Here is a 26,779-nt window from a genome sequence, read left to right on the forward strand (position 1 = left end):
CCTGTCTTTACGCACAATATACATACATTAATTAAATAAATAAATACAAAGAAAGAAAATCGATGACCCACAAAAGAACCTGCACTTGGAAACACCACTGTCTTAACTGGAATATTCGATCAAACGGCCAGAAGCAGGTGCTATTGATTCAAAACAGAAGACATTTCCATAAAACTCAGATGTTCTGTTAGCTCGGGCAAACACGTGTCTCCATGTAACAGGGACGCTATGTATTAAGCCCTGGTTTTCCCTTCTACAAATCATGTGAATCAGGCGTTTTGTTCAACTGAAATCAACAACATTACGCCTCCCAGAATGCAGCTCGTTGTTAAATGAAAGCCCAGACTTTGAAACGAGTGCTTGGGTGGCATGTATTCATCTGGCCATCCTACTTTGCCTGGCGTTATCCTACTGTCCAATTTACCAGTCAGCAGGGCGGGCAGGTTATGAGGGGCAGTGGGCACTAGACAGGCTGGGACACCCTGCAGGCAGCCCGGACACACCCACTTCCAAACAGACAGGGGGAGTAGGATCAGCAGCACATTACCATATGAGGTCAGTGCAGCGCCTTAATATGCCGCACATTAGCCCAGGGGACGTGCAGCCATTAGTAGGTGATCCTGGTCCAATGTTAGGAGAGGCTGGGCTCCAGGTGGGCTATGCATCTATAGGAGCAGGTGGGATGGGTAAGCTGTAGAAGGCGATGGGGGTCCATCCTTATTCAAGGAAACCAGAGCAGATGGTAGACCAAAGGAATACCAGCAATAGCAGGGTCTCTCTATAGGGCGAGCTCTACCCAACACTCTGTAGGGGGGTTCACTAAAGCCGAGTGGGCCCTTCCCATACATAGTTGGTGCAGCAAACGGGGACACGAAAGGCCCATTACACTCGCCCAAAGAGGCATCTTCTATTGGTGGTGGGCAGAACTCACACTCAAGGGGCATTTGCCAGCTGTTGTTGGGCGGCGCTTGACAGACGAGGGGAGCGCCTCGCGGGCAGGCGGTAGACTACACTCACACAGGCAAAGGATAGGCCTTGGTAGCTGGGGGCAGCTCTTATGGTGGATACTAAAAGTGAATTGCCCTCAGAGGGTAAGCATGGGCCATGGTCTCGGGGAAGTCCAGGAGCAGATCCAAGCATATCGGACTGCATCTTATCATAAGAAGTCAATCCAGCAGCTGCACTCGCACTTAGAAGAGTGAAGTCTTAAGTAAAAGGAAGAGCCGTTGGCCGGGTCAAGAGTAACTCAGACCTCTCACCACATGTGATCAGGCCAGGGATGCACTCACCCTTGCATGTGGTGTCTCAGCAAAACAGAGTGGTCCTGAGGAGCCATATCTCATGTCTGCACATGGGCTGCATAAAGTGGTCCCCATTCACATTTAAGGGGCGGTGTTTTTTTAGTAGAAAGGGGCGGGGCCCCAGGAACGGTACTTTACTAGTATACGCCAGGGGTACCGTGGCTGCTACAGGTGGGCTTCACCCACACTCAGGGGCGGGGCCTCTCCAGCAGAAGGCGTGGCCTCGGGGAGAATTCGCACAATATGAAGTCGGTGCATGGGCTTCACTCAGATTTAGGGGGCGGGGTCCGTGCAGCAGGGGGCACGGTCTAGCGCCTAGGGGCGGGCTCTTACCATATGAAGTCTGTGCAGTGGCTGCAGAAGGTGGGCTGCTTGAAGAAGCGCGCTATGAAGCGGTGGTCCTTCACCTCGTGCACGTTCTTCTGCCGCAGGGCCCCCTTGCGGGCAAAGCGGTTGGCCACGTCCTCGGAGGCGCCCGAGTCGTTAGGCTGGAACGCGTCGGCCATGCTCATGCTCATGCTTCCCCCCTTCCCCTGGGCGGGCGTCCGCGCGCGGTGTGCAGCAGGTGGTCTGTGCAGCGGTTGCGGGATGTGGCAGGGGCGAGAGTCAGCACGCTGCTGCTGCTGCCACCGCCGCCGCCGCCGCTCCTCCCTCGCCGGCCGAGGCTCCACTGACAGCTCCCGGGCTCCGGGCTTCCTTCTTCCCTGCCAGTGACGTCACCGCGGGCTGCCAGGGCCCGGGCGAGGCGAGCGAGCCGCGCCCTCTGCCGGCCTAGCCGCGGAAGTGCAGGCGGACTGAATTGTAGCATTCAACAAGCAAACCACCTGCAGAGCCAAACAGCTAAACCACCTGCGGATCCACACACAACTGTGCGCCTGCGCGCCTATTCCACTTCGATTTTTTTAAAAAAGTGCATGAAACTAACAAAACGTCTTTTGCACTCACAAAAAAGAATTAAATGCAAACAAAACAAATACATAATATCGAGCATAATTAAAATCACCAGATGTAAACACATTAACTGACCCACCATGTGCTAAAGGAGATGTATTACACAATGTATACTCTTTTGTTTAACGTTTGCCTTTTTCTTTTATGTTCTCCTAAAACTAATAAAACCAAATAAAAAAAAAAGACGAGAACAATTTCAATAGCTCTATCCACCAAGAGACACACCCATCCATGAATCATTCATTTCTAAAGTTCCATATTAGTAGTGTATCGACTTGTGGTGTTCCAAAACCCATTCTCGGACATGAAAACAAGCAGCCGTGATTACCAGAGAGCCAGCTGAGAAAATCGTAGCCCAGAACTGATCAGAGCCAATGTTACTCAAAGATGAAACAAGAGCAGCATCACCCTTCACACATTGCTCTCCACTCATCCACCTCCAACTCTCTGAGGGTCAGACACTAAGCAGAGAGTTGGGGGCAGATCTGTCTCCTCGGCCAGGGCCTCCCTCTGGAACAGCCTCCCTGTCTCTCTCAAACTTCAGCAGAACCACCTCCATTTCCGGAAACAACTCAAGACCTTCCTTTTTGCTTCTGCTTTCTCTCTTCCTCTCCCCTGCTGATGTACCGGACTGCTCCACACACTTGTCACCTGGTCACCCTCTGAACTCAGATCCAGGTTCCTGAATGTCCAGTTGCCCTCGCACTGCCTCCGGGCCCCCCAGCACTTAAAGGTCTGTATCGGCAAACCCTATAGTTCCTTCTCTCTGCACTTATAAGCCACACGCTGGCTGCACTTGTGAGTTAACTGCACTTCCCCTTTCCACTCCCCTTGGCACTTCTCCTCTTCCCTCTTCCCCACACTTGCACAATCTGAATGCCAGAAGGCCAAATAAGATCGTTATTTTGTCCTCCCTTTGTTTCCCCCTCCTTGTCTTGTCATGCCTAGAAACACTTGTGTACAGGCGCTTTATAAATGCCACATCATATCATATTATATAAAACACAGGCAGCTAGTCAGAATGTGCTTTGCTGTCTCTATATCTTGACCACAAATTCGACAGAGCATCTTTTCCAAAGGTAGGTCCATCCATGCGCCGCAGTACTCTTGTACTGGTAGTATGTTAAATCGCAGATAGAGGATACATCTCCTCAATGAAGAGCAACAAATCTTGGTAAGATAACTGCAAGGGAGGACTGGGGAAAAGCCCTGCATTCCGTATTGTGTATACCTCCTTTTTGTAGCCAAGTAGGAAACAGCTCGGCTTTGTCCCTGCTGTTATTCAATTTGTACATCCAGCCACTGGTTGCCCTTATTCACTCTCACAGGTTCAGATGCTACTCCTACGCAGACACGATGCAAATTCTGGTCCGATTAGGTCATGACCAGGGTGGGTGTCATCCTGCCTAAGAGCCTGCTTGGATGCCGTTAGTGAGTGAATGAGCCTCATTTGGCTTAAACTAAATGGGGACAAGACGGAGGTCCTTATAGTGGGAACACCATCACCTTCCTCTCACAATACTGCTCCCTGGTCTTCTTCCTTCCGACTGACCTCATTTGGCGCAACACCTCTCCCAGTGTCAGTCGTGAAGAATCTGGGAGTTTACCTTTCATTTTCACTGTCTATGGCGCCCCAGGTCTATGCTGTCTGCAAGGCTGGTCACATTACCTTGAAGGTCCTACGTAAAATCCTCTCATTTCTTCCTATAGTTGTGTCCTCGCTGGTTACGAGTCGGCTCAACTACTGTAATGCGCTTTATCTTCACCAGGAATTTTACCCACCCTGATTCGTGGAGTACACTGCATTATTTTGCTGCACTGGTCGCATTTACTGTGTCACCATACTGTAAGCGATATTCAATCAACACTACAGCTAAGTCAATGCCTAGTCTGGGATGCTGAGGAAAACCCTTATTGATGTATTTTTTATATCCAGTTCAGTACTCTGGATGACAACCCTTGTATAACACCCCCCTCCTAGAATCCCCCTGGCCCCACTGAGCCAAGAAGTAGGTTTGTTTTGCAAATTAAAAGGTTTATTTGAAAATTTAAACAATATGTATATATATCACACTTCTATAAATAAATTGATAATGGATATTACACTTGTGAATATGAGCAGTAATCAGCAAGAGGTAATTTATGAATAGGAACAGAAGAATAAGGTGGGAAAGAATGCTTTATATGGATCAAGGAAAAGCAATGATGAATGAAATGCAGTACAGAAGATAACTTGATATGGCTTCAACAAAAGACAATGTAATCACTTTTCCTTGACAATTCACTCCCCCCCCTATGCAATGTAAGAAATGGAAGGAGAGCACACAGTCTTCAAGAATCCCAACAAATCACACTTTATAATGCAATACACAGTTCCAGTTCCCCCAGCAAGCTTAGAGAAAAGAGGTATGAGTTTTAAACACAGGCGAATTACTTTGAAATGTGGTGGCAATGAAGTGAAAATGCTAAAATTGATTTTAATTCCCTGCTAGAGGTTCAGGGTAAGGGAGAGATACTTTATATTAGTTCAGGCTCAATTTAGCAATGCTCTATGCGTAACTACCAGGTTGCAAACGGATTTTAACAAAGGAAAGAATGGAGCTGCTATTTTGACAAGTGGAGAAATTGAGCCAAATCGCAAATCGCGGTCGATTTTGCGAGTGCGTGAATCGCGATTGCGGTAAAAGTATAAGGAATAGGGTAGGAAGTCAGTTCTAGGCTTGTTGGAAAGCTTAGATTCTAAGCTTTCAGAGGAAAGTTACATCTCGTTCCTAGGACAAACGGTTCCAGAGATACGGACGATTTAATAAAGGTAGATTTTCGGATTTAAAGTAAAACTCAAAATGACAGGTGACAGTTTGCAGCTTCAGAATTGACAGGTGACAGTTGTGCAGCTTTACAAATGACAGATGACATGATTTCTAGAAGGCTGTTCTAATTAGGTTAAAATAGTTTGGATTAAATTATTTTAACTAAGAGATTGGGTTCTGCACAGTTCTGGCGGATACTCGCTCCTAATTTTGAAATGAACGGGCCTCGTCACGGATCTGGTCAACACGTCCAGCGGCGGTTCTCTCTGCTCGGTGGGTCAATCAGGCACCGGTTCTGCTCACAGTGATCCGGATCTCTGGTTCTGCTCACAGCGGTCTGGGTCTGGTCTGGATACAGCGGCCTGTGGTTCTCTGGATCTCTGGTCTGGTCTCTGGCAATTGTTCTTGGCAAATAATTCAAACAGCTCGCCCGGCTGTTGAATAGTTTGCAGATGATTTTAAGGATGCTGGGGCCTGCTGAGAAGAGTTCTCAGTGTGTGGGTTTAGGCCCTTGCTTTAAGTTCTGAAGTAAAGTTCTGGTCTTTGGAGATTGATCGATGTGAAGTCTGGAGTCTCCCGGCAGAGCGTCCCGCAGAAAATGGAATTGAATCTCACTACCTGTCCCAGCAGTCTCTTTTTATGTGTTTAGGAGTGGGTGTGTGCATGGCATAACTGAGTCTGCCCCTCTCTACTTGTCATTGGCCCAATTCTCCCCTCTCCCATGATTGGGGGAATTGGGTTGTGAGTCAGAGTGATGAGGTCTGTTTATGGGTCAGAGGATCCTCCCCTGGTCAATTTGCCCACAAATCTATATTTGATTCAAATACATATTTCCCAGGTACACAAGTGGTTGACATTACATGTACATATTACACCTTGCTTAAGGTAGTCTCTGTTCCGCCTCTGGCGTTTCTAGGCGCTTGCATTCAAAAATGGCAAATTATTTTCGATTTTAGTGGGTTGTGCAATGTGGGATTTTCATCAAAAATTATACAAAGGTACATTTCCCTTCCACATATATCCCAGTAACTTCCCATGTCTCTAGCTTAAATACATTGTCTACAATATTCATAATTAGCGGGGTTTTGCCCCAGAACATGGTACAAATTGGAGTTTGGACTCAAATCGTGAGGGCATTTTTCAAACTAAGACTCTCAAAGTTGTACATTCCTGTCATTTGGTTACAATAAGTTATGACTGTTTCTATAAAATATATATTTGTTGCAATTGAACTCCCCAAAGTGTTTGGGTCCGCCTCCAGAAGTCTGGGTGGGTCAGTGATCACATGTCTCTCCTTGCTGGCAGAGGGCTGTTGACAGGAAACACTCAAAATTAACATACCCCATTCAACAGAAAGAGGCTATTGTCTCTCTCCTCCAGGCTGAAGGGGAAACCCCCTCCCTCTCACTCAGAAGGGCCATGTGATATCCTGCCCCCTGTGGTGAGTCTCTGGGGTGTTAAGAGTACTCAGCCTCTTGGCCTCTGGGAACAGCAGGTGGCTAAGATTTTCAATTAACCAACAAGCTTTGAAGTCCCTGCCCCTCTTGCAACTCCTAAATACAGTTTCCCTGTCAGAGTTTAGACCGCTAGCGCCGCCTTGGGGAATTTGTCAGTACTGCATCCCTTTTTGAGTTGTCTTGAATTACTGCATTTCAATAGAGTGGTCTTTTGCTTGATAGTATAGGACCCTTGCTTAACATTGTTTTGATGGCATCCTTACAGTAGAGTGGTGATGTGGAACCTGTAAGAAGATTCAATTCAACACTACAGCTAAGTCAATGCCTAGTCTGGGATACTGAATGGAAACCCTTATTGATATATCTTTATGTCCAGTTCATGAGTTCTGGATGACTACCCCTATATAACACCCCTCTCTTAGAATCCCCCTGACCCCACTGAGCCAAGAAGTAGTTCTGTTTTGCAAGTTTAAAAGGTTTATTTGAGAAATAAACCAAAATATAGATACCACGCTTTTATAATAAATTAATAATCGATATCGCCCTCATAAATATAATGTTAATCAACAATGGGTAATCTGACACTAGCACACTTCTTTATAATCAATGAGGAGTGGGCGGAGGATGGATAAAGTAGCAAAAATACTTTTATGATTTCAAGGGAAAAGCAATGAGGAATAAATGCAGTACAGAAATACTTGATATGATTTTAGCAAAACATAAGATAATCACTTTTTCTCTGGCAATTCACCCCCCTCCCCTATGCAATGTAAGACATGGAAGTAGATAGAAAGAGGAGCACACAGTTCTTAGGAATGCAATCAAATATAATTCAGTTCACCCCAGCAAGCTTAGAGCACAGATAGAAGTTTGAAACACAGGCCCAAAATGCTTTTAAAAGGTGATGGCAATGAAGTGAGAAATATGCTGAAAATGGTTTTAATTCCCTTTAGGAGGTTCAGGGGGAGTGGTAGATACTTGGGATGAGTTCAGGCTCACTTTAGCAATGATTCAGGGATGGTTCTTAAGAGGCAAACGAATTTTAGCAGTTCAGGCAAAAGCAGCAATCTTTTTACAAGTAAAGAAATCGGGCCAAATCGCAAATCGCGGCAAAATTCGCGAGTGCGTGAATCGTGATTGCAGAAAAAGTATAAGGAGTAGGCTTGTTGGAAGGCTTAGAATCTAAGCTTTCAGAGGAAAGTTAAACCAAGTTGGTAGCCCAAACGGTTCCAGAGATACAGATGATTAAATAAAGGTAGTTTTTCGGATTTAAAGTAAACTCAAAATGACAGTTGACAGCTTGCAGCTGCAGAATTGACAAATGACAGTGGTGCAGCTTTACAAATGACAGGTGACAGGAGGCAGTTCTACTTAGGTTAAATAGATTGAATTATATTACTTTAAACTAAGAGATTTGGTTTTGCCCCGTGCTAGCTGTACTCACAATATATTTGGAAGGTCTGGGTCGTGCCACGGATCTGTCAGGTTTTGGACTTCGGTTCTTCACAGCGATCTGGTCTCTGGGTCTGCGGTTCTGCACAGTCTGGTCTGGTCTGGCATTGGTCTGGTCTGTCCGGATACAGCGGTCTCTGCACGGCTCCTGGATATCTGCACTGGTCCTGGCAAAAGTTCTTGGCAAGGGATTCAAGCAGCTCGCCCGGCTGTGAGTAGCTTGCAATGATTTGAGGCCTGCTGTAGAGAACTCAGCTTGTGGTTTTAGGCCTCTGATTTAGGTTCTAAAGTATAAGTTCTAGGTTCTGGAGTCTGTAGCTGGAGTCAGTCTGGAACTGGTATCTTCTGGATGTTGTGTAGTCCGGCAAAGCTTCCCGCAAGAAAATGGAAAATGAAGTCTCTACCTGTCCCAGCAGTCTCTTTTTATGTGTTTTGAAAGTGGGTATGTGCCTGGGCCTAGCTAAGCCTGCCCCTCTCTACTTGTCATTGGCCCAATTCTCCCCTCTCCCATGATTGGGGGAAGGAAATGTGAGTCAGAGTGATGCTGTAGGTTTTATGGGTCAGAGGATCCTCCCCTGGTCAGTTTGCCCACAAATCTATATTTGATTCAAATACATATTGCACAGATACACAGTTGTTTAAAATGACATGCACCCATCACATATCACATGAGGTATACTCTGTTCAAACTCTGTTCTTCCTGGGGGCTTGCATTCAGAAATGGCAACATTTTGCGCTTTTTAACTGGTTTTGCAATATCGGACATTTACCCAAATTTACACACATGTGCGCAAGGAGTATGGACATTAATTGATGAAGTGTCAGATTTTTAACATGCAGACATTAGGAGTGAGACCCTATTTTCCGCTAGCAACCCCCCAGAATACACCACAGGGTCCTAACGCATCTCAAAATGTTCACAGAAAAATCACAAGAATTATGGTATCATTTAGATAATTTTGACAAGTCTGCACCATGAGTTATACATCTTTCTTAAAATCATATTCTGGCCAACAGGGGTGTGTCTTCCCAGGTCACATGGTGGAAGAACCAGTCTATCCACTTTCTTTAAGCTCAGCCTGTCCTCAGAGGGGGCTGTCCCTCCCCGTTTCTGCCAAGAGGAAGCCACTTTTACGATGCCCCCAATATAACTTCTGCCTGAGTCAAGGAAGGGCTTTGTTCAAAAGGAAGCCATTTACGATCCCCCCAATAAACCCTCTGCCTGGGCCCTTTATTTAGTTTCTTGCAGTCCTCTGGTAATTCAATCAGAGAGTGTGTGACCTCCTTTTGGCAGGAGCAACAGAATGCAGCCAGGCCTGGGAATGCATTTGTTTGGCAAGCCCCCAATCCTGTCGGGGGTAGCTGTCTGGCAGAATTCCAGTTTCCTTAAGCCAGGTTTCAGGTAAAATCTCACTTTTTGTCCCCCATTTTAAGTCAATACAATTTTTACATATGCAGCTAGAATTCTGATTCTAAGTTCAAAACTATGACATTTTAACAGTTACAACCATGTGACACTCAAAAGTAGGTCACTGTCATGCGCGGCCGAGCCGACTGGCGGTTACTACCGCGATGGAGGCTCCGGCGCCGACCGTAGTTCCAGCACGTTGTATTGCTTACGTGCAGTCACGGTCTAGTTTTCTTTCAACATGGCGATCGCTGGGAGGTTCATAAGTCTCCCTCTCCCAGCGATCAATGCGTTGCAACCCCCGTAGCTTCCTCTTCAGCCTTTTGGGTTAGACGCTTTTGGGTGCAGACCGTCAAGACCGAAAACATAGTCCTACGACAGCTTGCCAATACCCGAGATGTTCCGCCTGCCGAACTACCCCCAATGACGCTTGGCCGCTCTGCCTTTTTCTCATTATCGCTCCTTGCGATACCTTTATTCTTCCGCATTTCTCCTCCCTCTCTTTCTCTTCCCTTCCTGGTTCTGGGTCAGTTCCGCTTTCAGTTCCGGCGGCTCTCCCCTGCTCCTCAGCTGGAGTCTCTCTCTCTCTCTCTCTCTCTCTCGCTTTTTCTCCTGGGTCCCGTTTCCGCTCGAGTTCTCTTGCTTGAGCTTCCTTCACGCTCTCCCTTGTTGTGAGAGCGCTTACTGGTCTCCGTCCCCTTCGGCTCTGCTCTGCCACTTCAGCTCGCAGCGGCCGTCAGCTTCATTGGTTTGATTGCTGGACTCTGATACTTCCCCAAGGAAGACCTCTGCTCGACCTCCTGCCTCACAAGGGTTTTTTGTGCCAAGAAGGCTTTTTCCCTTGCCGCCTCCTACGGTAGAGGGGTCCCAGGACTGCTTGTTCCTAGCATTCACTGTGGCTTCCTCTCGTGGTAGGCAAGTTCCTTCATCCACTAGGAGAGATTTCTGCGCACGTCGGCGTCTCAATACAGACGAATTGGAGGATTACCACTCAGGTGAGGAGGGGAAAGGAAAGGAACGGGACAGATTGCAACGCCAGGAAACCAAGATGTCGGCCGAGGAACAGATCCAGGAACTCTGGAAGGCGGTTCAGGGCCTATCACAAGAGTTGCAGACCGTCAAGACCGAAAACATAGTCCTACGACAGCTTGCCAATACCCGAGATGTTCCGCCTGCCGAACTACCCCCAATGACGCTCCCCTCAGGGAAGTTTGATGGCTCACCAAAGAAGATAAAAGAATTCTTGGAGGCGTGTGTGGTGTACTTTACCTTTAGGCCTCGTGCCTTTGCTACCGATCAATCCAAAGTTGGGTTTTTGATCTCAAACATGACGGGCAATGCCCTTGCTTTGGCCACACCGTTGGTTACCAGTGCCAATCCCATACTACACGACTTTACCGGGTTCCAGGGTCTACTGAAACAGACTTTTGAGCGACCGGAACTAACTTTCACTGCCAGCGAGGACTTGTTGGATGTACGACAAGAGGCCTCGGATGTTCTTACATACATATCTCGATTCAAGGCTCTGGCTGCAGAAGCAGGTTGGCCGGAACAAGCCCAGTATGCCATATTCAGAAGGGGCCTTCGAGAAGAAATCAAGGACGAGCTAGCTAGGTCCTCCCGACCACCAACCTTTTCTGATTTGCTATCTTCCACATTACAGATTGAGTACCGCCTTCAGGAACGGCGAGCTGAACGCCACAAGCACCGCCTCGCAACGGGTTCTTCTGCCTCCACTCCGTCTACGTCCTCTTCTTACTCTTCCTCCCATTTCTTCGAAGAACCAATGCAGATTGGGGCTACCAGAGGCCCTCTTTCGTTTTCTGAGCGAAGACAGAGAAAAGAAAAAGGACTGTGTGCCTATTGCGGGTCAGAGCAGCACCTTCTTAAGGAATGCCCGGTGGTACCAACCAGATCACAGGGAAACGAAACTCCTCGGTGCCAGTAGGGACTTGGCTCCAAGGTTCACCTTGCAATTTCTTACGTCCCTACGTATCTCTCTCTATTTCGGCTCCCAGCACGTTGGAGGATTCCAGGCTAATGGTGATTCCGGTATGTATCGAATCCCGGGGGAAATCCATAGATGCCTTAGCCCTCTTGGACAGTGGGGCTGCCGGAAACTTTGTGGACACTCTATGGGCTGAGAAGTTGGGCCTTCATAGAGTAGCCCGTAATGAAGATCAAAAGGTAGAAGGGGTGGACGGTTCTCCCCTCTCTTCGGGCCTGATAACACATACCACAGAGCAACTTGGAGTCACCATTTTCCAACATACAGAGGTGCTCAAGTTCGATATCCTCCGAGCAGCCCATTTTCCGATCATTCTAGGAATAACTTGGCTGCGCAAGCACAACCCTCAAGTAGACTGGACCAACAACCAGTTGAGTTTTTTGTCTCTATTTTGTAGACAGCATTGCTTCTCAAATTCAATTCAGAACAATCACCAGACCGCGACGATATTAACGAGTGATCATGTGGGTATCCATGCTTTACCACATTTTTGTTTACCCTACCAGGAGGTCTTCAAGGAAACAATACCGGCGAAACTGCCTCCTGATAGGCCGGAAGATTGCTCTTTAGAACTAGAACCAAATGCTTTGGTCCCTTTCAGCCGAATGTTCTCCTTAACCCAATCTGAAAGACAAGTATTAAAGGGGTATTTGGATACAAATCTGCAAAACGGTCTTATTCAACCCTCCAAGTCTCCGGCAGGAGCTTCTTTGTTTTTCATAAAAAAGAAGGACTCCCCCGATTTGCGTCCTTGCATCGATTACAGAGGACTTAATAAGGTAAACATAAAAGACCGTTATCCTATGCCCCTCATTTCTGAGATCATAGAGGCTGTTCAAGGGGCTCGCATTTTCACCAAACTGGACCTACGTAACGCATACAACTTGCTTCGCATTGCCAAGGGTGATGAATGGAAAACGGCCTTCCGCACCCCGTTCGGTCTATACGAATACAAGGTGATGCCATTCGGATTGGTGAATGCCCCAGCTATATTCCAGCGGTTCATGGACCGATTACTCTCCGATCTACTTTTGGTCACGGTCTTCGTCTACCTGGATGACATTTTGGTGTATTCATCGGATTTGGAATCCCATATCCTTCATGTGACTCAAGTACTAGAGCGTCTTCAACAATATAAACTTCTGGTCAAACCAGAGAAGTGCGTATTTGCAGCCTCTTCAGTGCACTATCTCGGATACGTTCTATCTGGGGACGGTATTTCCATGGATGCAAGCAAAGTCGAGGCCATACTGGGTTGGTCCTCCCCTGGTAATGTGAAGGAGGTACAAAGGTTTCTAGGTCTCTCGAACTTTTACAGAAGGTTCATACCGAACTTCTCTGAGGTAGTTCTTCCCATCACAAGTCTCTTGAAGAAAGAGTCAGGGCCTTTCTTGTGGTCACCAGAAGCCGAACAGGCTTTTAGGGAACTGAAGAGATTGTTTTGTTCTGCTCCGGTTCTTAGCCATCCAGATCAGAACCTACAGTTTATCGTTGAAACAGATGCATCGGCCATGGCCATAGGGGCAGTACTGTTGCAAACCTACAATACTGTGGAACATCCAGTCGCCTATCTCTCTAAAACATTGTTCTCCAGCCAACTCAATTATTCCGTTGTCGAAAAGGAACTACTCGCAATGAAACTGGCCTGTGAGGAGTGGCGACATTTACTGATGGGAGCACGACATCCCTTTATCCTCAGGACCGACCATAAGAACCTCAAAGCCTTACAAAATATGGAGTGCGCGAATTCTAGGCAGGCCAGATGGGCTTATTTCTTTGCCCAATACGACTTCCATATCACATATGTACCTGGCACCTCTAATAAGGTGGCGGACGCCTTGTCTAGGAGGGAGATTCCCGGGGAGGGTGTCCCTAATCCTCGGGAGACCATGTTCAAAAGGAATAAGATCCTGGGATTTATCCATGTCTTCTTTCAGGAGATTAAGACCGCTTTGGCCTCAGAAAAGTCAACATCTCGGAGGCCACAAGGAAAGGCATACACGGAGAGGGAAGGATTAGTGTTTTTTGGGAACCGGCTATACATTCCAGAAGGTCCTTGGCGCAAGAAGATCATTCGGTGGTGCCATGATTCATTGACTGCGGGTCATAGAGGAATGCATAACACTACTGAACTCATCGCAAGAAGGTTTTTCTGGCCAAATTTGAAAGCAGAGAGTAAGGACTACGTCAAGGCTTGTCCGACATGTGCCAGAGCCAAATATCCCTCTGGGAGGCCTTTAGGTCTGCTTACCCAACCAGAGATGCCAACACGCCCATGGGGTCTCATATCGACCGATTTCATTGTGGACCTACCCGTGTCTGATTCCTGTACTTGTATCATGGTGACGATAGACACCTTCACTAAGTTGGCGCATTTTTCCCCGCTGGCTGGATTACCTACCGCCACTCAAATGGCGGAGACCTTTACAAAAGATGTCTTTAGACTGCATGGCCTACCAGATAAGATCATATCCGACAGAGGTAGTCAGTACATCTCAAAATTCTGGAAGGCTTTGTGTTCTAGGGTCGGCATAGAAAGGGCACTTTCTTCGGGTTTTCACCCTCAGTCAAACGGCCAGACGGAACGACTAAATGCCACCCTGGAGCAGTATCTGAGATTCTATATCAACCAACATCAGGACAATTGGGTATCTTTATTACCCACAGCAGAATTCATGTACAATAATTCCACCCATTCCGCTATAGGTCTTACTCCTTTTTTCTGCACATACGGAGTGCATCCTCGATCCATTTTCCCCCTGATTCCGGTGCCCACCAATTCTCCCTCAGCAGAATCGGTACTTCAATCCATTGGGGAGGCGCATAAGACAGCTAAGGTCAGTCTGCAAAGGAGCAGAATCCGGAACAAGGAACAGGCTGACAAACACCGGCAGGATTGTCCTGATTGGAAAACAGGGGATAGGGTATGGCTCTCTACCAGGTTCTTACCTCGATGGGTTCATCCTTCCAAACTGTCTCCTCGCTTTCTAGGGCCTTTTTCCATTCTATCTAAAATCAATCCTGTTTCTTTCAAATTGAAACTGCCTCCTCCTCTCAACCGCATTCACCCTGTTTTTCACTCCTCTCTTCTCAAGCCCTTCACTCATGACCCGCACCGACGGTTCCCTCCTCGTCTTCACATTCAGGGTTTTGGGGGTGCCAAGGAGTACGAAGTTTCGACTATCTGTGACTCCAGGTTCTACAGAGGTCGATTAGAATATCTAGTCTCGTGGAAGGGTTACCCGGAGTTGGAGGACTCCTGGGAGCCGGTCTCCCACATACATGCCCCCCGATTACTGAGAGGTTTCCATCGTCGTTTTCCGGGTAAACCTGGGGGTTTTCGTTTTGGAGGGGGGCATACTGTCATGCGCGGCCGAGCCGACTGGCGGTTACTACTGCGATGGAGGCTCCGGCGCCGACCGTAGTTCCAGCACGTTGTATTGCTTACGTGCAGTCACGGTCTAGTTTTCTTTCAACATGGCGATCGCTGGGAGGTTCATAAGTCTCCCTCTCCCAGCGATCAATGCGTTGCAACCCCCGTAGCTTCCTCTTCAGCCTTTTGGGTTAGGCGCTAGTTTTCCGCCTTGCGGCTTGGCCGCTCTGCCTTTTTCTCATTATCGCTCCTTGCGATACCTTTATTCTTCCGCATTTCTCCTCCCTCTCTTTCTCTTCCCTTCCTGGTTCTGGGTCAGTTCCGCTTTCAGTTCCGGCGGTACAAAGGTACAAAGGTACAAAGGTACAAAGGTTTCTAGGTCTCTCGAACTTTTACAGAAGGTTCATACCGAACTTCTCTGAGGTAGTTCTTCCCATCACAAGTCTCTTGAAGAAAGAGTCAGGGCCTTTCTTGTGGTCACCAGAAGCCGAACAGGCTTTTAGGGAACTGAAGAGATTGTTTTGTTCTGCTCCGGTTCTTAGCCATCCAGATCAGAACCTACAGTTTATCGTTGAAACAGATGCATCGGCCATGGCCATAGGGGCAGTACTGTTGCAAACCTACAATACTGTGGAACATCCAGTCGCCTATCTCTCTAAAACATTGTTCTCCAGCCAACTCAATTATTCCGTTGTCGAAAAGGAACTACTCGCAATGAAACTGGCCTGTGAGGAGTGGCGACATTTACTGATGGGAGCACGACATCCCTTTATCCTCAGGACCGACCATAAGAACCTCAAAGCCTTACAAAATATGGAGTGCGCGAATTCTAGGCAGGCCAGATGGGCTTATTTCTTTGCCCAATACGACTTCCATATCACATATGTACCTGGCACCTCTAATAAGGTGGCGGACGCCTTGTCTAGGAGGGAGATTCCCGGGGAGGGTGTCCCTAATCCTCGGGAGACCATATTCAAAAGGAATAAGATCCTGGGATTTATCCATGTCTTCTTTCAGGAGATTAAGACCGCTTTGGCCTCAGAAAAGTCAACATCTCGGAGGCCACAAGGAAAGGCATACACAGAGAGGGAAGGATTAGTGTTTTTTGGGAACCGGCTATACATTCCAGAAGGTCCTTGGCGCAAGAAGATCATTCGGTGGTGCCATGATTCATTGACTGCGGGTCATAGAGGAATGCATAACACTACTGAACTCATCGCAAGAAGGTTTTTCTGGCCAAATTTGAAAGGAGAGAGTAAGGACTACGTCAAGGCTTGTCCGACATGTGCCAGAGCCAAATATCCCTCTGGGAGGCCTTTAGGTCTGCTTACCCAACCAGAGATGCCAACACGCCCATGGGGTCTCATATCGACCGATTTCATTGTGGACCTACCCGTGTCTGATTCCTGTACTTGTATCATGGTGACGATAGACACCTTCACTAAGTTGGCGCATTTTTCCCCGCTGGCTGGATTACCTACCGCCACTCAAATGGCGGAGACCTTTACAAAAGATGTCTTTAGACTGCATGGCCTACCAGATAAGATCATATCCGACAGAGGTAGTCAGTACATCTCAAACTTCTGGAAGGCTTTGTGTTCTAGGGTCGGCATAGAAAGGGCACTTTCTACGGGTTTTCACCCTCAGTCAAACGGCCAGACGGAATGACTAAATGCCACCCTGGAGCAGTATCTGAGATGCTATATCAACCAACATCAGGACAATTGGGTATCTTTATTACCCACAGCAGAATTCATGTACAATAATTCCACCCATTCCGCTATAGGTCTTACTCCTTTTTTTTGCACATACGGAGTGCATCCTCGATCCATTTTCCCCCTGATTCCGGTGCCCACCAATTCTCCCTCAGCAGAATCGGTACTTCAATCCATTGGGGAGGCGCATAAAACAGCTAAGGTCAGTCTGCAAAGGAGCAGAATCCGGAACAAGGAACAGGCTGACAAACACCGGCAGGATTGTCCTGATTGGAAAACAGGGGATAGGGTATGGCTCTCTACCAGGTTCTTACCTCGATGGGTTCATCCTTCCAAACTGTCTCCTCGCTTTCTAGGGCCTTTTTCCATTCTATCTAAAATCAATCCTGTTTCTTTCAAATTGAAACTGCCTCCTCCTCTCAACCGCATTCACCCTGTTTTTCACTCCTCTCTTCTCAAGCCCTTCACTCATGACCCGCACCGACGGTTCCCTCCTCGTCTTCACATTAAGGGTTTTGGGGGTGCCAAGGAGTACGAAGTTTCGACTATCCGTGACTCCAGGTTCTACAGAGGTTGATTAGAATATCTAGTCTCGTGGAAGGGTTACCCGGAGTTGGAGGACTCCTGGGAGCCGGTCTCCCACATACATGCCCCCCGATTACTGAGAGGTTTCCATCGGCGTTTTCCGGGTAAACCTGGGGGTTTTCGTTTTGGAGGGGGGCATACTGTCATGCGCGGCCGAGCCGACAGGCGGTTACTACCGCGATGGAGGCTCCGGCGCCGACCGTAGTTCCAGCACGTTGTATTGCTTACGTGCAGTCACGGTCTAGTTTTCTTTCAACATGGCGATCGCTGGGAGGTTCATAAGTCTCCCTCTCCCAGCGATCAATGCGTTGCAACCCCCGTAGCTTCCTCTTCAGCCTTTTGGGTTAGACGCTAGTTTTCCGCCTTGCGGCTTGGCCGCTCTGCCTTTTTCTCATTATCGCTCCTTGCGATACCTTTATTCTTCCGCATTTCTCCTCCCTCTCTTTCTCTTCCCTTCCTGGTTCTGGGTCAGTTCCGCTTTCAGTTCCGGCGGCTCTCCCCTGCTCCTCAGCTGGAGTCTCTCTCTCTCTCTCTCTCTCTCTCTCTCTCGCTTTTTCTCCTGGGTCCCGTTTCCGCTCGAGTTCTCTTGCTTGAGCTTCCTTCACGCTCTCCCTTGTTGTGAGAGCGCTTACTGGTCTCCGTCCCCTTCGGCTCTGCTCTGCCACTTCAGCTCGCAGCGGCCGTCAGCTTCATTGGTTCGATTGCTGGACTCTGATACTTCCCCAAGGAAGACCTCTGCTTGACCTCCTGCCTCACAAGGGTTTTTTGTGCCAAGAAGGCTTTTTCCCTTGCCGCCTCCTACGGGAGAGGGGTCCCAGGACTGCTTGTTCCTAGCATTCACTGTGGCTTCCTCTCGTGGTAGGCAAGTTCCTTCATCCATTAGGAGAGATTTCTGCGCACGTCGGCGTCTCAATACAGACGAATTGGAGGATTACCACTCAGGTGAGGAGGGGAAAGGAAAGGAACGGGACAGTCACTCAGTTAATTTAAACATTTCGATTTTGGTGGTTTTAATCCAGTTTCAATTAGGCTGCTGACATGCATAGCTCAGCCAGTTTTGTTATGAACATTGTTTTGGGCTCTTCATCTTCCCAGATTTTGTATGCACACATACTTCATTCTGCCAGATGTCCGCTGGTGTTCAGTGAGATTTTTGGATGTGTTGCAATGTTTGAAAATAGGCATTTTGAGCTGGCATTCAGAGAAACCAAAGGTAATTTTAAAGCGTTTTTGAGCTAACAGGCGCTGCTGTTTTACCTTTGGCACCCATTCCACTCATGGCACCCTGGCCCATCATGCTCGCACTAGTGGGTGGCAAGTTAGACAGCCATTTTGGTGTACGCACAAACTGCGTGGTTCTCCTGGATTCTGGCGCACATGTGGGCTTTTTGGCCATCTTGTATTTTCTAAGCCCACAGCACCAAATGTTGCAGCATGATAGCTCAAACGTGGGTCAGGACACCCAACAAGGCCCCCCCACGCGACTGCACTTTGAATTTGAGTCGATGGGGAGTCGGGTGCACAGAAGGTTTTGACCCATGCACTGGTATATCCGCATAATCTTTTTCCAATTCTGCAAATGGCACAGTTCAGCATCTTTTCCTCCATCCGGTACTGATCGATCAGTTCTCCTCGCCGGTCCTGATGGGAATATTGGGCGGTACCCCCGGCCCCTCGGGTCCCTGCTCCCGGTCTCCGGATCGTCCTCCTTGGCCAGTTTCCAGGTTTTCTTTCTCCTAGGACGACAAAGAAAAAGCGGCAACACCGATTCATGGACATTTCTCCACCACTATTAATGGTGTGGTGAACATATACATTTTATGAATCGGAAGATATGAACATATACATTTTCTTTTTTAAATTAGGAGACAAGAACATATATATATATATATTGATCACAGAATTTTATATGCTATATGTGGAATATTTTAGGGTTGGAACTGAATTACTCTGGAGCGGCCCCCTCTGGTATTGCAGAGGACTCCTCCAGTTGCTGCAGAGGGTGCCTGGAATGGCAACACTTCAACTGGTTTATGTGGACCCACTTGTCTTCCCCTTCTGCCAAACCGCCTTTGGGGATGCAGATCTTGTTGGCCACAGGGGAGATCTTGTCCATAATCTCAAAGGGTCCCTTCCATGTAGGCAAGAATTTTCGCTGTTTGGCCTGTTTCCTTTGATAATTGTATAGATAGGCCCGATCACCCACCTTATATTCCTTTCGGGTAGTTTTTAAATCATAGTGGGTCTTCATGCTCTCGGCTGATCTTTCTAGATTCCGCTGAGCATAGGCAAAAGCATGCTGAAGGTGTTTCCTTAAATTCTCCACATACTCATGAGTTGTGGAGGCATTTATCAACGTTTGCTCTTGGGTTCTGTAGAGCAAATGCTGGGGAAGCACCATCTTGCGTCCAGTCATCAACTCAAATGGTGACATTTTGGTTGCAGATGAAGGGGTAGATCTGATGGCCATTAGGACCAGAGGTAATCGGATATCCCAACTTGGCCCAGAATCTGCCACAAACTTTTTTAATATGCTCACAATGGTTCGGTTGTATCTCTCCACTGCTCCAGAAGAAGGTGGCCTGTAAGCAATGTGTAGCTTCCTTTTAACCCCCAGTATCTCCCACATCTTTTTCATTACTTCACTGGTGAAGTGGCTACCTCTGTCTGACTCAATCCTTTGAGGTAGACCAAAACGGGAAAAGTGTGGTTAATCATCAGGGCAGCTGCTGTTTCTGCCTTGCAGTTTGGGGCTGGGAGACATTCCACCAACTTGGTAAACAAGCATGTAACGGTCAACATGTACTTGTTTTCTCTAGACGAGTGAATCACAGGGCCTACAAAGTCGATTTGCAAATCTGACCATGGCAGTGTCATTCCCCTCTTTTGGAGAGGTGCCCGTTGTGTGAGGGATGTTGGCTGAAATTGTGCACACACAAGACAACCCTTCAAATATTGGTTGAGATCCTGGCCCATGTGTGGCCAGTATGCAACCTCTCTTAAGATTTCCAGTGTTGTGTGAAACCCCCTATGACCGGCGGTGGCCGCATCATGGGCGTGACTTAACATCAGGCTTCGGAATGAGGTAGGAACCACCCACTGATCATGGCCAGCTTTGGATTTCCTTACCAACAAACCGTCTTGGATTCGGAACATTTTTGGACATTTCATCAACACTCTTAGGTCCTCTTTCCCAATGTAATCGGTATCTGTCAGGGGAAAGTTCTCAGGGTCCTCAAGGTGTTGGTAAAACTTACCAATAATTGGATCCCCCTTCTGAGCTGTAATCAAATCAGCATCAGGGGTCTCCTTGCTCCATTGAGCAGTTGAAAGATCATTGTGAGCATTTGTCTGGGACCTACTGATAGCAGTGACCTGGATTTCCCCCAACATGGACTCTATTTCTATTAGATCCCCTTGGATGGCCCCGGTTTTGGCCAGCTGATCAGCTAAGTCATTTCCAGTTTTGTCTGGTCCCTCTACTTTGGAATGACCCTTGATCTTTTTCCAGTAGATGGTCATCCCATTCGATGTGACCAGATCATCAATGTTTTGGATTAACTTCCCATGTTTCAGGGGTTTGTTATTAGCGCATAACATTCCTCTGGTTTTCCAGTTGACCAGGTGCTCCACGAACCCGTTCCGTTCATAATCCGGATCTGTGATTATGACCAGTTCGTGGAGTTGATGCTGGACAGCAGTGAGGATGGCCTGATGCACAGCCATCAATTCTGCCACCTGACTACTTTGGGGACCAATTTTGTATCCAGCGGAGGGTTCTGGGAACTCCTTCACCCATGCATTCCCTATGCCAGCCACCAGTTCTTTCTCCCCGTCGTTGTCAACATGGTACGAGCATCTATCCACATAGACAGTGGGCATTCCCTCACACTTGTCTTCTTCAAAGACTTTGTGTGGGGAATTAAGGTATGCCTCTGTGTTGTCCTTGATTTTTAGACTTTCGTCCTCGAGACAGTTTTCTCTGGCACAATCATGCAAGTCAGCCAGACCTTGCGCAAGGGGACTCTTCTTGTTTTGGCCATATCTGACCTCCACAGGAAAGCCTTGCATTGACAGAATCCAGGTAGTAATTCGGGAATTACTCACATTTCCGGCCCGGATTCTGTCACTTTGGAGATATTGCAGAGGCTGGTGTGGAGTCTCCACTATGATGTGTTCCCCATGGATAAACGGGCGGTAATTCTTCAATGCCCACACCGTTGCTAGGAGTGCCTTCTCACAATCGTTGAATTTTTCCTCCACAGAGGATAAAGTTTTGCTTGCATAGGAGATTACTTTATTGACCTTGTCATGCTTTTGGTATAATACTGCCGTCAAGCACCTATTAGAGAACCCTGTCTCCAGGAAGAACTCCTTGTTTCTGACAGGGTAAGCTAGGCAGGGCGCTTGTGAGAGGCTTCTTTTGAGTTGTCTTACTGCCTCGGCTTGTTCTGGACCCCATTCCCACTTGACCCCCCCCATTCAGGAGATGAATCAGGGGTCTGGTGATCTCTTCGTAGCCCTCAATGAACTTTCTGCTGTAATTAGTCAGTCCAAGGAGGCTCCTTAGTCCCCGCAGAGTTGTGGGGTCTTTCAGTTTCTAAAGTGCTTCCACTTTCTTTTCCTGGGGACAGAGACCCTGAGGAGTAATCTCATGCCCCAAGAAATTAACACGGGTTCTACACCACTGTGCTTTCTGAAAGGAAAGTTTTGCTCCAGCGGCCCTCAACTGGGTCAGAACATAACGGATCTCTGCTATGTGTTCCTCCACAGATGAACTTTTGATGAGGACATCATCTACATAAGCCAGATTACCCCTTTCACCCAGGTCGGGCATGGCCTTGTGTAGGAAAATGTTAAATTCATTGCCGGAGTTGAGGTATCCGAAAGAAGTCCGGGTCCATGTGTACTGCTGGCCCCCAAAGGTAAAAGCCAGCTTGTATTGGTCCTCCCTACTGACAGGCACAGTCCAGTATCCATTGGTCAGGTCTATTGCTGTGAATACCTGTGACCCCTGAATCTGGGCCAGCCCTTGGTCAATGTAGGGCAGAGGCCATTGGGAAGTATGGACCCGTTTGTTGAGCTCCCTGAGGTCGGTGCAGAGTCTCCACTGGCCGTTTGGCTTCAATATTCCCAGCACCGGGTTATTGAAGGTGCTGTGAACTGGACGGATTATTCCCCGGGACTCAAGGTTCTTAATTATTTCAGTAAGGGACTCCATGGATGCAAGAGGCAAGCGATATTGCTTCACAAACACTGGATCATTCCAGGGTCCGTGGGGATTGTTGTTGTGTGGATGTCGGTGCGGCCACAGTCATATGAGTCTACCGCAAAGAGATCTTGGAAATCCAAGAAAACTTGTTTCAACTTTTGCTTCTGTTCCAGAGTCACACAGGCATCAGCTAGGTTGACTCTCTCTTCCACCATCTGCCTGAAGCCTGGAAAGGCTTCTGGTTTGGCTATCTCAGTGGCCTCCTCCAGCTGGGTGGAGAAGTACCTGGTCAGAGTGCTGATTTGGACTGGAGGCTTCAGGTGGGAAAGGCAGCCCTCATGGACCTGGAAAATCACCTCATCCCTCCTGAAGTCACAAGTCACATCTTCCTTACCATAAGGGCAAGAAGTGTACACCAGGAAGTTCCCCCCATGCCGGGTATAAATCCTGTCTGGTGTTGTATTGTCATCATTGTCACTGTCAAAACAGTCCTTGGGGATTGGCCCTAACAGTTAATTTCCTAAATCAATGGAAAAATGTCGGTCATCAACCGCCATTCCTATAATGGTGCCTGCGGCTAGAGTAATACTCTTTAAGTCGCTGTTATCCACCTCTATTAGAATGGTGTCATGTTCTATAGTGACTAATGGAGTTGGGTTTACCCCCAACCCTTGCTGTTGGAGAGAAGCATTTAGATGTATATAAGCATCAGGGTTTTGCAATTTTTGTCCTCTTTTAACTTTCACTTCCAGGGAGAATTGTCGGGTCCTTTCTGGGATGGTGACTTCCTCTTTAATCTGAATTTCAACTGCATAAGGTAGCAATTGAGCTGACCTAAATGCTTTTTCTGGATCATCAAAGCCCATGGGATTATCCGCTAATCGGGACCAAGCTTTGAAGTTTATTAGGTCCAAACTAATGGCAAAGCGATTGAGAATGTCACTGCCTAAGTGAAAGGCGTCAGTGACGTCTCGCACGACCCAACAATTATGGACTATGCTCTTGTTGCCTATGGAGATTTCGAGCATACACCTGCTTGGCAGGAGATGTTTGGAATTAGGTTATTCCAGGTCCATTTCCCATTTGTCTATCAGTTTGAAGGTGGGAATGGCTGGATCTTTTGGGAGTTGGCGGAACATGGCTTCGCTGATGAAGCTCTTACTGTTGTTCACGCACACTCGAGCGAGAACAGAGTCCTTCCCATCATTTAACTGAACAGGGATGAACAACTGCTCTCCAATTTGCTGAATATCAACCAGGCTCTGAGCTGATCTCACATCTATCTGGACTATAGGAGTGGGAGTTTCTGATTGTGGATTGGTGAAGAATTTCAGAGTGTTTCCTTCCAGTGTGTAATACCACCTTAAACTGGAAGGAAGGTTGATTTTCATAAATAGAGAGGACCCCCCATCACCAGTCTGTTGTCCTACTGCTATTACTGTCACATCTGGAATTTGGTTGTTCTAGAAGTGAAATTCTACTTGGTCAGATTTTTGTTCAACCATGTGGCAGGTGCCGTTTAAACTAACATGGTTGACACTCTGTTTTAATTTTATTGGTCGGCTAGTCTGGGTCCAGAGGACCTTGTTTACGCAATCTATTAGGGGTGACAACCTTCTCAGGAGGTCATTCTCTAGTAAACAAGGGGTGCCCTCTGGAGCCCCTACTATGACCGGTTGTTTCACCTTGTGTCGCCCAATTTTAATGTCCAAGTCTGCAGTCCCCTCAACGGGAATTTCCTTCCAGTCAAAGTTCTGCAGTTGTCCAGGAAGAGAGGTGAGAGGAATTCGGTAATTCTCCCCCCTTCCTGCATTTAGTTCCTCAAAGGCCCTTTTGGACAATAGGGTAGCTTGGGATCCAGTGTCCACCAGTGCCAAAATTGTACCCTGCCCCTGTACTTGTACCGGGGCATAGTATCTTCCCTCCTTCTCCTCAAGGGGGTACAGATAATGCACATTTTTGGACAACTGGTGGGCTAACCTTCTGGTTTTGGACATTGCTAGCGAAGAGATTTGGGCAGAATTCTGTGGAGAGCCTTGGGAATCTGAAAGAAAAAGTCGGCAACTGGAGGTCAGAGCCATTGTGGATTCCCCTGGTTCCGGTTCTGGGCCGCCCCCCCTTTTTGGAGGCAGTCACCAGGATGGGTTTGAACCAGGGGATTTCGGTGTTGTGGGTTCTGGGATGAGATGATGGGCGGCGGTAGCTCAGTCTCCATATCTCCCCAGTCTGGATTGGAATCCCTTGGGACCCATTTTTCTTTGGGAGGAGTTCCCCCATCTCTGAAGGAGAAGATCCTTTTCCCAGAATCTTCTGAGGATCCCTCTCCCTCAAATTGGAAGACCTGAACCTCCTCCACAAAGTGGGTCTGTTTGGGTCCTTTGTTTCTCCTACCTCCTCTCTGCTCCTTGGGTGGCAGACTTTCAGGGGTAGGAGATTTTGTTTCTGGTTCCTGGTTTTCCAGGGGCTGTTTACAAGTTGGGAAGGAAGCTTCCTCCAAGGCTTTACACCCCCTTCCCCTTGTGCCTCCTCCCTGAGAACCGGTGGGTTATCGGGGTGCTGCCCCCGTCATTGTCCTGGAGCACCAGGTCCAGAGTTTGGGGCATTCTGCGGTGGCATGCTCATCTGAGGGTTCTGTTGAGCCCTCAGTATGTGACCCAGATCCCGTGCCATATTTTGGACCTGGCGGTCAAGTTCTGAAACCCGCTCAGGCTGATACGGGGCTCTATTTTCTCCCCTGGGCTGATCCCGGGAAGGGTAGCTATCCCTTCTCTGGTAATACCCCGGATTGGGAAGATTTGGGTACCCCTCCACCCTTGGCCTCCCCTCTCCCGGATTAGGTTGTCTGGGCTCAGGGAATTGGGGAAAGAAGGATGGATGATTTTGGGGCTGGAAATTGGGTGAATACCTGGGGAAAAAGTTCTGCCCAGGATTTGGAGAATTTCTGCCCTCCTGTGGGAAGTTGGGAGGGAAGTTCCCTGGGTTAGGTGCTTGGCTGGATCCCCCCCCTTGGGCTGGAGGAGTCCACACATAACCCAGGATTGGTCGGTTTCCCTTATAGCGGGGACTTACATAGTCAGGGGGGCGGGGGACCCCATTTGTGGGACTACCTCCTCGACTCCCTGTCTGTGACTGGCCCGAGGGCCTTCTGGGCTGTGAATTATTTGGTGCAGGCAGGTTTTTAGGCCCCCCCATCTTCAAATCTAAAACGGGGGCAACCTTTACCTCTGCCACCTTGGCAGCAGCAGGGGTGCTGTTGGTTTTGGGGTTTTTCGGCACGTTATTTTGATTTTCGATAGGCTTCTGCACCTCATAGATCCGGGTAGCCTGTTCAATGACCCAGTCTAAAGATCTTTTCTCATGAAAATCTCTCACGAGCTGGGTCATTATGTATTTGGGTAAGGCATGGAAAAACGTATTGATAAATTCTCTGCTATCTGTGCGCACCCTTCTGGTGGTCTGCGCAAAAGCACGTTTTAATTCTTGCACAAACTCTTGTGGGACCTGATCCTCCCCACATTGCAAATTGTAGGCTGCCTTGCGAGCCTCTTGAGGATTTCTGTGAACAGAAAAATGTTTCAAGATGGCCGCCTTATAGGTGGACCATCTTAAATGATTTTGGTCCTCCAGCCCCGCAAAGAAACTGGAGTATTCTGGGGAGAATGTCCATTTGACGTACTGGATGCAGCTACTGCTATCCTTCAAATGGAAAGTCTCCATCATTTGCTCATAGAGCTCCAAGTGTTCCCAAACAGAATACTTGGCGTTCTTGTGATAAGGCGTGATGACACTCCTTATTGCCTTTATTTGTTTCAATGGGTCCTTAAGCAAGACCCTTTTTGCCTTATTGGCCTTTTTGGTTCGGGTCACCCTGGTCTATTCATCCTCTGACTCCGAAGCACTGCTCGCAGAGGTGCCCGTCTGATCTTCCAGGGTTTCTCGGATTCTGCGAGCCTGGGAATGGCTGGCAGAATGTGGGGACCTGGTCTCCTGTGTCCTGCGCCGTTCAGAGGAGTCTTCAGATTCCTCCTTACTGCCAGGATTTGATGGGTACCCCCCCCACTGACCTAACTGGGCAGATGTTTTCAGGATGCCCTTAATGGGCCTACTCTCCTGGGGTTCCCCACCAAATTGCACTGTGCTTGGGTGCCCATACCCGGATGCCCGCCCCTCCATTCCTGGGAGGTACTGGCCTATGAGCCCCATACTTCTGGTTTGATAGTAATCTGCCAACCCCGTGGCCCTGGGCTCATGTGCGCGAGGGGACATGGGAGTGGCAGAGTCCAGGGACTGAGAGATATGAAGGCCTCTGGTACTAGGGCTCCTGAGGTTATGCTCAGGAGTCTCCCTCTCCCAGCAAACCTGGTCTCTATCCGCCCCTGCTCCCTCTTGCAATGCAAGAGTCTGCCTTTCAGTTCCTCAGTTAAAGCCTTACTAGACTCTATCAGTCTCTCCTGCACCGCTACCTGTTGTTGGAGCCTATCATTGTGCTGACAGAGAGCCTCATTTT

General features: G+C 48.1%; 1 protein-coding gene across 2 annotated transcripts in view; it reads right to left on the minus strand.

The window, feature by feature from the left end:
* The window catches only part of PRKCA (protein kinase C alpha), a 1,912,272-nt gene extending 1,910,268 nt beyond the window's left edge, over positions 1-2,004 (minus strand). Inside the window, exon 1 of one of the 2 annotated variants that reach the window (XM_069655048.1) lies at positions 1,635-2,004. In XM_069655048.1, coding sequence (XP_069511149.1) covers positions 1,635-1,819 — 185 coding nt within the window. In that variant the 5' untranslated portion in view covers positions 1,820-2,004. The remainder of the gene's footprint in view (positions 1-1,634) is intronic. The other variant, XM_069655049.1, reaches the window with a different exon arrangement.
* Between the last annotated feature and the right edge of the window lie 24,775 nt (positions 2,005-26,779).

Source organism: Ambystoma mexicanum, chromosome 3q (genome assembly GCF_040938575.1).
Source record: "Ambystoma mexicanum isolate Mex_15411 chromosome 3q, UKY_AmexF1_1, whole genome shotgun sequence".
NCBI lineage: Eukaryota > Metazoa > Chordata > Amphibia > Caudata > Ambystomatidae > Ambystoma > Ambystoma mexicanum.